Source organism: Canis lupus, chromosome 8 (assembly GCF_003254725.2).
Source record: "Canis lupus dingo isolate Sandy chromosome 8, ASM325472v2, whole genome shotgun sequence".
NCBI classification, from domain to species: Eukaryota; Metazoa; Chordata; class Mammalia; order Carnivora; family Canidae; genus Canis; species Canis lupus.
The window spans coordinates 73,878,513-73,891,184 of record NC_064250.1 but is presented as its reverse complement, the minus strand read 5'-3'; the positions used below and the strand labels follow the sequence as shown (position 1 = coordinate 73,891,184).

At 40.5% G+C, this 12,672-nt stretch overlaps 1 gene segment (V, D, J or C); it reads left to right on the top strand.

The window, feature by feature from the left end:
- Nucleotides 1-11,278, top strand: part of LOC112670987 (immunoglobulin heavy variable 3-23-like) — a 47,629-nt gene extending 36,351 nt beyond the window's left edge. The window contains 1 exon segment of the V gene segment in view: nucleotides 10,687-11,278. Within this exon segment, the coding sequence occupies nucleotides 10,687-11,093 (407 nt within the window).
- Nucleotides 11,279-12,672: the final 1,394 nt, after the last annotated feature.

Sequence of the window (12,672 nt, the reverse complement as noted above, 5' to 3'; positions counted from 1 at the left end):
ATAGCAGCTTTAGTTGTAACAGCTAAAACTCAGAATCAGCCCATATATCCTTCAGCCAATGAATGGTAAAACCAACAGTTTACATCTACACCATGGGATACAACTCAGCTATGAAAAGAAACAAATTATCGATACACACAACAAATTAGATGAACCTAGAGGGAATTATGCTGAGTGAAAAAAGCAATCCCTAAGGTACATTGTGTATGATTCCAATTTTATAACATTTTTGACATGAAAATATTATAAAGATTAGTGGTTTCCAACAGTTAGGGAAGTGAGTGGTATTGTGGTGACTGACTATAAGAGGATTGCATGAGGGATACTTTCTATAGAACAGTTCTATGGCTTAGTTGTGGTGCTGAGTACACAAATATACACATGTGTATAATTGAATAATACTTAATTACCACACACGTGCACAGACACAGGAGTGTCTACTGCAATTCAAATAAAAATTTAAAAGAAGAACTACAACTGGAAATTTTAAACATTGTCCTATGTTTCATGCATAATTCAGGCAGTTTTTTCTATTAAACAAAGCTGGTAGTATTTAGAGATTCACTAATTACCACTTATGTGAAAATGAAATTTAATAATCTATTAAAAAATGGAAATTCTGGACTTTATACTCTAACAATTGGTGTAGCGAAATGTAGGATAAAATTAGATTATTGTGCAGCCCGGGTAGCTCAGCAGATTAGCAACCCCTTCAGCCCAGGGTGTGATCCTGGAGACCCGGGATCGAGTCCCATATCAGGTTCCCTGCATGGAGCCTGCTTCTCCCCCTGCCTGTGTCTCTGCCTCTGTGTTTGTGTGTGTGTGTGTGTGTGTGTGTGTGTGTGTGTGTGAGAGAGAGAGAGAGAGAGAGATGAATAAATAAATAAAATCTTTTTTAAAAAATGTAGATTATTAAAGCTTCTTTTAGTCCAGCTCCTCGCTGGGGCCCCTCCCCTTTAGATGCTGTTTTATTTGTTTCCATGTTTCTACCTTGGTAGAAGTGCGAACTCTTCTCACTGTAGCATTCCTGCTGTTCTCTCTTTAAATCTCAGGCCGAATTTGTAGGTATTCAGGATGATTTGAAAGTGATCTAGGTAATTTGGTGGGGACAGGTGACTTGGAGACCCTACTCTTCCGTCATCTTGCCCCTCAGAATCTTGTATGACTTGGGAGTAGATGGCTTATTCTTAAATTTTTGCTTTCGAATATGCATGTGCTTTAACTCCTGCCTAATTGTCCTGATGTTATTTGCTTCCTACATGAGGGATGAAAAGGATATACCTTGTAAACATTAACATATTATCTGTATCTCTACTAAACTCAATTATATCAATAACCCTGGGAGCTCTTGCAAAGGCCCAGATGATATGTGACCAGCAATACAACTCTGGTTGGTTCCTGAGCCTCTGAGCTGGCAAGGGCTGACCTTCATAAAAGGTGTTGTGGAATCAATGAGGTTCTGTTGTAGGTGCTTCAGGGTGACAATTTCCAGTGCATATGCCTAACAGTACTGTGCTTTACACTTCAAAAATTTTAAGATTCACTCTGTGTACTATTTCTAAAATAAAAATAAAGCCGTTTAACTGACAGAAAATCTACCGTATATTTATAAATGTCTTTTTTAAGGTTTCAGAATAATTTTTTAAAGATTTTATTTATTTATTCATGAGAGACACAGAGGTTTCAGAATAATTTTATGATCATTATACATTCAGGAATAAAGAGAAATTTTGCCTCAAAGGACATAGCCAAAGGGATCTAATTAAACAAGTCTCTCTTTTTGCATTTTATCATTTTATTAATAACAGATAAACAACATTGGTTAACTAAAATATAGGGACTATCAGTGTGGTGTCCCTTTGGCTCGACATCGATCCAAAGCTGCCCATACTAGATCATCTGTGCCCACACCTCACGGGCAGCCTATCCAGGCATGTCTCCCACAACCTGCCTGCGTGGGGTCATCCTGAGCTCCTGGTCCATCCTCGTGCACAGAGTGCTGCTGGATCTGCAGAAGTCACAGACAAGTGTCAGCTGGCATTCCCATTCACCTCCCTTTCCTCTGTAGGAAACAATACTGAGCTTGGGGATGCCTTTTTACCAGGATCTGTACCCCGGTCTCCACCACCTGACACCACCCATGGATCCCAGCACTGGCTCCTTGGGAGAATTATCAGACCAATGACAATCTCGTTAGTGATTCACAATGAGAATAGTTGGGAATAAGTGTGGAAACCATATCAGATTTTATCTTCAAGGGAAGAAGACCTTCACTTTCACTATCAGAACACAGATCAGAGGTTTATACCAGAGACAAGATCCCAGGAATGACTCCTTCCAGGAGAAGTGGGTTCTCTGAACTTACTGAAAGAGGCTACATTTCCCATCCAATAGAACCTATGGCAATGAAACACTTGGAGAGAAACAACTCAGAGGCTTGATGGCTCCACACAAATGCTAGGGACCTAAAGATTGCTGGTAAGAGACACCCTGTGGATACCTCTGGGTCTAATCACATTCACTGTGAGGATGGTAATGGGTTCTGGCAGACATCCAAGAGCCAAGTTTGTAGGGATGGCTCCCCTCTCCACTGACAGGTGTCCTGCATCATCCCATCAGGCCTGCAGAGAACCAGGTGCACACCAGACTCAGGTGCAATGACAAATTTAGGGACCTTTCCTTGTTTATACGGCAAAGTCTCTCTCTGACTCATGGAGTTTTCCTTCCATCCATGTACACGTATCTGAGTTCAGTTAGACACACAGAACCAGAAAGAGACCTGGAGTTTATAGAGGAAAGTGGCTTCACTTGGTTATGAGGTTTTCCCTGCCCAATTCACAGAGTGAAACCACTAATGGATGTTGAGTCCTCAGTCCCTCGCATCTGGAGACATGAGATGGACAGAAGGTGAATGTCATTCAATCCCCCAATGTCCAGATCAAAACTCCCCATCATGGTGGTAATATCAAGATCTCTGAAATTATCAACCATGACAATCTGTTGGGCCACAAAGTTATCAACCACAGACTCAACAATGACCTAGATAAATACAGTCCATACTCAGACATGCAAATGTTCACCTTATTCTCACATGGGATTGACAGTGACACACATTGGCATCACCCTAAATGGCAACCCATAACAGTAATGACCCAAGGCCAAATTTTACCTACATATCATAATTTATATCTTCCAAAATCTAATCATCTAACTCAGGTATGGTGATATTTGGGTACCTACTTTTGGTGTAAATCCTTTTCTAGGAGGTGATAGATCTATGAATCTAACACACACACACACACATACACACACACAAAACTGGAAACAGGGCTGCCCCGGTGGCCCAGTGGTTTAGTGCCACCTTTAGCCCGAGGTGATCCTGGAGTCCTCGGATCAAGTCCCACATCGAGCTCCTTGCATGGAGCCTGCTTCTTCCTCTGCCTGTGTCTCAGCCTCTCTCTTTATGCATGTCTATCATGAATAAATAAATAAAATCTTAAAAAAAAACTGGAAACACCAAACAAAATGCAAAAGCAAACAAAAATAAATTAAAAAATAAAATAAAACACAGATCACCTCCTTATGAACACAATTCTCCGCAAACATTAAAGAACAGGTGCTGGCATTTTGTTTCAGAGGAGGTAAAATGTAAGTTCAAAAGGCATCACCAACACTAAGCAATGAACATCCATCTGGGCAACATTCCACTAGGATCAAGGCTTGAGAATGTTCTGAATCTCAGACTCCAACTACTGTGCTGTTTTTTTTAATCTGGTTCAACCCTTCCTTTTCTTTGAATTTGGTACATGTTTGAGGCAGAGCACTTTATCTGCCTGTTTCAGTATCATTTGTGAGTCCAGAAAGCATCTTTCATTTTCTTCTCACTTTTATGGAAGAAAAAGTGCTTCTGTCTCTTAAATATGCTAAAGAATACTTGATACAAGATTCCTGGAAACCTCTGAATACAGTAAGGGTATCTGGATATTTGTAAGCCAGGAGCAGAGTGAGGAGGCAAAGATGGGAAATAAATAAGGGGAAACATTCTCTGAACAGGAGGCTCCATGGTGCTCATGCTGCAAAGTTCTCTATGTTGATTGTGGATAAAAGAGAAGGGAGGAAAACAGATCCGTGAATGTCTGCTGGGATCCTGGGATCCAACATGTGGACTTGGACCATCAGAGGACACTCACACTCACCAGAGAACACAAGATTGAGGGATTTCTTAATCCAGGGAAGGAGTTAAACAGTCGTCTCCTCTTAGGGTCTTAGCATCATGCTCTGAAAACTTCTTCCATGATATAAACACTGTGAAGTGTTTCTAGAAGGGATAAGGTTCCTCTTACACTGCTGGTGGGAGTGACATTGGTGTAGACACTGTGAAAACAGTATAGATATTCCTACTACAGTTAAAAATAGAACTACTGCATGATCAAATAGTTGTGGTACAGTGTATTTACCCAAAAAATAAAACACTAATTCAAAGAGAAGTTCACATCCCTATATTTATAGGACCTGTTTGTGCTATAGACAAATAAGGGAAGCAGCCCAACTGTCCACTACTGATGAAAGGATGCAGAGATGCGGGACATACACAAAGAAGAATGAATCCTTGCAATTTGCAGCAAAGAGTATAGAACTAGATAGCGTGTAATGTTAACTAAGTCACAACAAGACAAATACCGTATGACTCACTCATATGCAAAATTCAATTAAAAAACACAAATTATCCAAGGGGAAAAATTTATTGAGACAAACCATGAAACATACTCTTCAATATGGAAACATACTGTTGGTTAGTAAAGGAGGAGGTGGGAGGGCCCAAGTGACATAGCAGACCTGGATAAGGGAGAGCACTGGTCCTAGGAGCAGTGGGGGATGGATGGAAGTGTCATCACTATATTGTACACTCAATATCACATGGCGAGTTAACTACACTGGGGAACATGGTAAATGGATGGGGATTGCGTTGAATGTGTAGACTGCTCTGCATAGCAGAGGCATCTTAAAAATATTTATTCTTTCATTTCATGGGCATGGTGTATTTTCACTTTCTTTGTGTCTTCTTCAGTTACTTTGGCGAGTGTTCTACACTATTTATTGATAAGCCTGTGTGTTTTCCATTCCACATGCACTCTTGATTCTGGAGGATTAGTTGATCATAGAGTTGATTATCCATTTCTGGCTTCTCTACTCTGTTCCATTCATCTATGTGTTGTTTTGTGCAGGTACCAGGTTGTCTTGATGATAACGACTCAGTAATACAGCTTGACCACCAACATTGTGATGTCCCCCTCCTGAGGTACTTTGATTTTTTCAACATATTTCTACTTATACAGCTTTTTAAGAAGTAAACTGAGGAAGACACAACGAGATAGAAAACCATTGCATGTTTATGTATTAGAAGAATAACTATTGTTTGGACACCTGTGTTGCTCAGTGATTGAGTGTCTGCCTTTGGCTCTCGTCAAACTCAAGGTCCTTGGATGGATTCCACAATGGGCTCCCTGTAGAGATCCCGCTTCTCCCTCTCACTATGTCTCTGCATCACTCTAGGTGTGAATAAGAAAGTTATGAAATAATTTCAAAAACAGGAATATTTTTAAAATATATGCTACCCAGAACTTGCTATGCAGTCAATGCAATCCTTATCAAAAGATTATAGACTTTCTTTACAGAGTTAAGACAGACATTCCTAAGTTTTGTAGGCACAGACAAAGATACTAGTGACACATGAATCCAACGCTGATACTCTGGCTTTTTCAGGCTGCATTTGTTGTGTAAAGAACCTTTTAAGCTCCCTAAGCCAGTCAAATAAATATTTGTTGGGATTTACTCTTTCTCTGTTTCAAGAGAGGAAAACCATCCTGCAAATCATGGTAGGGAACAGGGCTCAGAAGGCTCTGCAAACAACCCTTGTCATCTGCTCACTCATTCACTGACCAAAACCCAAATCCTGGCCTTAAATATCCACAAACACACCATCGTATTGTCTAAGGGCAGAAGTGCTGCCTGCTGTGGTCATTGTATGGGTGTTGTATTTTACGTAGCTCATGCACCTGGAAAATGAAATGCATCTCCCCTTAGTTATGTCTTATGTCTACTGAGCTATTAGATGAGGCAATGAAATCAGAAGAAAAGCAGAGCAATTTATTCTGCTCCAACGAGGTGAAGAACTACCCAGGGAAAGTTGGCAATAAAAAATTAATCAATAGAGAGGAAGAAATATTATTCATTTCCATATGACATGATCTGCTACAGGGGCAATGCCTACAAACTCTACAAACGAAGAATCAGCTAAGGATTTCAGGGAAAATTCAGGATATAAAATAAACAAATACAGTTATGATTCCAACACTAACAAAAACTATATAAAATTAACAAAAATATCACTTTACTTGCATCAAAAATAAAAATTTAAAGCTGAGGTTATAGTCAGAGAACATGCAAATAAGGCCCTCCCTCCACTAATTAAAGCACCCCAGTCCAGACTTTGAGCTCGGAGAGGAGCCCCAGCCCCAGTATCCCTGGGTGACCATATTCAGGACACTGTCTTCAATAAATGGTGCTGGGAAAATTGGACAGCCACATGCAGAAGAATGAAACTAGACCATTCTCTTACACTGTACAAAAAGATAAAATCAAAATATATGAAATATCTAAGTGTGAGACAAGATTCCATCAAAATAGTAGAGGAAATACCCCTTTTGAACTTGGCCACAGCAACTTCTTGCAAGATACATCCATGAGGGCAAGGGAAACAAAAGTAAAAATGAATTATTGGAACTTCTTCAAGATAAATAACTTCTGCACAGCAAAAGAAACAGTCAACAGAAGGGAAGATAATATTATCAAATAACATATAAGGCAAAGGGCTTGTATCCAACATGTGTAAATTACTTATCAAACCAACACCCAAGAAACAAGGAATCCTGTTAAGAAATGGGGAGAAATCTTGAACAGGAATTTCTCCACATAAGACCTACATATGGCCAACAAGTCCATGAAAAAATTCTCCACATCACTCTCTATCAGATAAAAGCACATCCAAACACAATCAGCTGCTACTTTACACAACAGAGAATGGCGAATATTAATAAGAAATAAAACAACACATGTTCGAGAGGATGTAGAGGAAGGGGAACACTCTTCCACTGTTGGTGGGAATATGAGCTGGTACAGCCACTCTGGAAAACAGTGTGGAGGTTCGTAAAGGGTTAAAAATAGATCTGCCTAAGACCCAGCAATTGCACTGTCAGGGATTTATCCCAAAGACACAGATGCAGTGAAACAGCAGGATACCTGCACCCCAATGTTTATAGCAGCAATGTCCACAATAGCCAAATTCTGGGAGAAGCCACGATGTCCTTTGAGAGACAAATTGATAAACATGATATGGTTTATATATACAAAGGGATATTTCTAAGTCATTAGAAAGGATCAGTAGCTACCATTTCCATCAACATGTTTGTAACTACACAGTATTATGCCAATGAAATAAGTCAGTCCCAGAAGGACAATCATCATACTTTCTCTCATACAACGAAAGGATCATAAGGGAAGGAGGTAAAATGAGAGGGGATAAATCAGAGAGGAAGACCAAACATGAGAGACTCCTATCCCTGGGAGTCAAACAAAGGGCTGGGGAAGGGAAGTGGGTGGTAGGACCTGGTACCTGGGTGACGGGCACTAAGGAGGGCACGTGATGAGATGAGCACTTGGTGTTACTCTATGTTGGAAAATTGAGCTTAAATAAATATGGAATAAATACATGAAAAATAAACTATTAGAGAAAACATTATGAGCAATAACATGCCAACAAATTCAGCAATCAGAGAAAAAATGGATGCCTTCAAGTAAATGTAGAAACAACCCAGTTGGAAACAGGAATGAATAGAAAATATGTAAAGACTCCAAACCAGGGAATGAAAATCAAACATATTTAAAAGTCTTCTAACAATCAAAAGTTCTGGGACAGATGGCTACCCATGGGAATGCAACAAGCATTGAAATAGAATTAATACCTATCCTGAAAATTTTTCAAAAAATAGAAATTAATGGAAACTTCCAAGCTCATTTTCAGAGGGTATCATTGCCTTGACCTCAAAGGAAGACAAAGATCTAACCTAAAATGAGAATTAAAGACTAATATCCTTGATGGATATGGATGCAAAATGTCGCCAAGATCCTAACAAACAGGATCCACCAGTACCTTAATAGGATAATTCGCCATGATGAAATGGGCCTAATTTCTGGTCTGTAAGGGTGGATCAGCATCTGCAAATCCAACAATGGGATTTGGATCATTAATGAAACAAAGGATAAGGACCATTTTATAATCTCAACTCATGCCCAAAAAGCTTTTGGCAAGAGCGATTATACTTTCATGTTAAAAATTTCTTGCTGCGTAGAGATAGGGGAACATATTCAACATAAAAGCCATTTACAGAAGACACATGGAGAATGTCTTCCTCAACAGGGAAAAGTTGAGAGCTTTTCCCCTAAGATCAGAAACAGGACAGGGATGCCCTCCATCACCACTGTTCTTCACCATTGTGGTAGAAGGCCTAGCCTCAACCATCAGACAACAAACAGAAGGAAATGTCCTCCAACTCAGCAAAGAAAAAATCAAACTTTCATTCTTCACACGAAAGTTATTTTAAGTTTAAATCCCAAAGATTCGTTGAAAAAATTTCTAGAACTGACACCGGAGTTCAGCAAGATCGGAGCATGTAAAATGAATACAAGGAAGTCAATGGCTTTTCTACATAGTGCAAATGAAATAGAAAAGAAGGAAAAAAAGGACTGGATGCAATTTATAATTGCACCAGAAATCATCAGATAATGAGGGAAAATCCTAACCAAAGAGGGATGGATATATAGTCTAAACATTCCAGAACACTTATGAAAGACAGTATGGAAGATGCAAGTAGATAGGAAATATTTATTCTCATAGATTAGAAGAATAAATATTGAAAAAATAACTATACTACCAAGAGCAAGTTATCCCTTCAAAGCCAGGTTTATGAAATATCACCAGCATTTGTTGCAGAGCTTGAGCAAATGATCTAAAAACCTTTAGAGAACCACAAAGACCTCCACTAACCAAAGCAATCCTGAAAAAGTAAAGCAAAGCTGGAGACATCGTGATTCTGGTTGCAAGGTAAATTACAACGTTGTGATCACCAGGATAGTATGGCCCTGGAAAAAATACAGACTTATAGATAAATAGAAAACTTTAAGAACCCAGAAATGGACCCAGAATAGTATGGGCAAAAAATCTTGACAAAGCGGGAAAGAATATCCAATGGAATAAAAGAAAATCTCTTCAATAAATGCCATTGGCAATATTGGAGAGCCACATGCAGAAGAATGAAAGGGGACACTTGTTTTACATCATTCACAAAAATGGACTCAAACTTGATGAAAGACCTAAATGTGAGTCAGGAAACCATCAGAATCCTCAGGAGAACACAGGCAGCACCTTTTCTACCTCAGCTGCAACCACTTCTAGACGTGTCTCCAGAGGCAAGGGAAAACAAAGGAAAATGAACTATGGCGACTTTATCAAGGAAAGAGCATTTTCACAGGAAAGGAATCACTCAAAGTAACTAAAAGGCCACCTAGAGAATGCAAGAAGATATGTGGAAATGTCTTATCAGATTAAAGGCTCGAATTCAAATCTAAAATGAACTTATCAATCTCAACACACACCAAAGATATATATCTCCAATCAGAATTGGGCAGAAGTTGTGAACAGACTTCCTGCCCTTGGTGAGGTCCCGCACCACACCATATATTAGGCAGCTGATCCACATGCAAAAAGAAATTCATTTGCTATCCTAAATCTGCTATATATCAGACAAAATATTGAGTAAAGAATCTGACAAATAACAGGGAAAATATTTATGCACCTAAATCTAAGATTACCCTTGAAATTAGGCCAATAATAAAATAAATGATATTAAAATAAGTCAACAGGAAGTTAAATAATTTGTTTGCATATACATAGTCAATGAGGAAAATTATTTCAAAAAACAATTACAAGTAACTAATGAGCTCAAAGAAAATTCAGGATATAAAATCAGCATAGACAATAAGGTTAAATCCTACACCCTAACAACAAATTTTCTGTATCAAATTTAGAAAACAATCACCTTTATACTGGTACCAAAAATAAATATTTATGATTAAACTTCATTAAGCAGAATAAAAACTGTTTAAAAATGGCCTATACTAATGAAAGACCTTTAAAGAGGAACAGAAATGCAAAGATAAATGCATGGATTAGAACATCATAAATTCACTGTGAAACCAAAACAAACTGATCTGGGGTTGTGAAGCAATCTTTGTATATAACTTATTAAGAATTGAATCTAAGTTGGTAGGTGACTATATAGTCAGGGGACATGCAAATAGGGGCCTCCCTCCACTGATTAAAGAAGCCCAGCCCCGACCCTGCAGCTGGGAGAGGAGCTCTAGTCCCAGGATTCCCAGGTGACCCCATTCAGTGCTCAGGACACAACACAGACAAACCACCATGGAGTCTGTGCTCTGCTGGGTTTTCCTTGTCGCTATTTTAAAAGGTAATTCATGAAGAACCAGAAACCCTGAGTATGTGAGTGGAGGTGAGTGACAGAAACAGGGGATGTGGGACAGTTTCCTGACCAGGATGTCTTGTGTTTGCAGGTGTCCAGGGTGAGGTGCAGCTGGTGGAGTCTGGGGGAGACCTGGTGAAGCCTGGGGGGTCCTTGAGACTGTCCTGTGTGGCCTCTGGATTCACCTTCAGTAGCTATGACATGAGCTGGGTCCGTCAGTCTCCAGGGAAGGGGCTGCAGTGGGTCGCAGCTATTATGCGTAGTGGAAGTAGCACATACTACGCAGACGCTGTGAAGGGCCGATTCACCATCTCCAGAGACAACGCCAAGAACACGCTGTATCTGCAGATGAACAGCCTGAGAGCCGAGGACACGGCCGTGTATTACTGTGCGAAGGACACAGTGAGTCGACCTCAGTGTGAGTCCAGACACAAACCTCCCTGTAGAAGGGGATCAGGACCACCAGGGGGTGCACAGTCCTCACCACTTCTGTGTTGAAGGCCCAGGAGCAGATGCAGATGGAGGCTCTGGGCAGGTTTCCTGTCAGGGTCTGGTCTTCCTCTCCAAGGAGCAGTTTCCCCAAGGGAGTCTCTCTGGGTACAGGATTCTGTGCTTACGTATTCAATCTCTAACTTACACACTTTGTTGTCATAGAAAGTGAAATATTCCAACACCCAAAAATGGCAGTGCCTCTTGTTTTGCTTATTCCTTATTCAGTTTCTGTTTTGGAAAGTTGGTTGGATTTAGTCAACAACTCTTCTTATATGCTCAAGGACAAATCTGCTTAAAATTTCTTACTACTGTCCATAAAAACCAGTTTATTACCCATATCTCCATTTACCACAACTTCTCTTCTATAAGAGTCCCAGCTATATACATGGAACATGAAACAACTACCCAGCTCATTGTGCAATGATTTTATTTTATTTTGTGTATGTTTATTGGATTTCAATTTGCCAACATATACCATAACACCCAGTGCTTATCTGGCCAAGTGCCCCCCTCACTGCCTGTCACCCAGTCACCCGAACCCTCCACCGACCTCCCCTTCCACTACCCCTTGTTCATTTCCCAGAGTGAGGATTCTCTCATGTTCTGTCTCCTTCCCTGACATTTCCCCCTCATTTTCCTTCCTTTCTCCTTTATTCCCTTTCTCGATTTTTACATTCCCTGAATAAATGCGACCATATGTTTGTCCTTCTCCGATTGACTTACTTCACTCAGCATAATACCATCCAGTTCCATCCACGTTGTTGCAAAGGGTGGGTATTCATCATTTCTAATATGCAAGGATTTTAGAAACAACATAAAATTCATGCTGGTCATGACACTACAAAGGGCTCAAAAATCAAATGGAGAGAAGACGGAGTGCAGGTGTGACTTCAGTCTTTAACCACTCTCACAGAATCAATATCAGTGTGAATCTGGGAAAGCAAGGGGCCCCAAGAAGTATGTTGTGAGGATGTGTAGTCTGAAGAGCACCCCAAACACACACAGACATGAGAGTACAAACCTTTATCACCTTCATCATCGTGTCTGTTGAGAGCAGGGCAGGCCTGTCATCACGTCATAAGTGCTTGGATTTTGGAAGGACACTGGCTCATGGTGTGTGTTGTGGGACAGTGGTAGGGACGAGGTCCTGCTCCAGGAGGGACTTGTGTGGATTCAGTGTCACATCTCCATCAAAGGAGGGAATTCAATGGTTCCTGCTGGATATCCCATGGGTGGGGCTGGAGGAGAAGAGGGAGGACTGGTGATCACAGGTGTCAGCAGGTGACACTCAAAGATACGGTGTGATGACAAATTAAACTAAACTATTATGAAAACTGAGAGAACAAAGGTGGAGGAGGACTTTCCACCTGTAGGGAATATCTCATGGATCCTTCAGGTGCTGATATCAGCTCACTCTGTGTGACCTCTACATCCCTGTTTTGGAACCTAATGTCCATGTGAAGGGAGGATGAGGTGGGGCCTTAGGGGAGCACTTAGGTCAGGAGGTGCAGCCTCATGATGGGATCAGGGACCTTATACACCAGGTCTAGGAAAGCTCCCTGCCTCTGGGCCCCATATGAGGTGA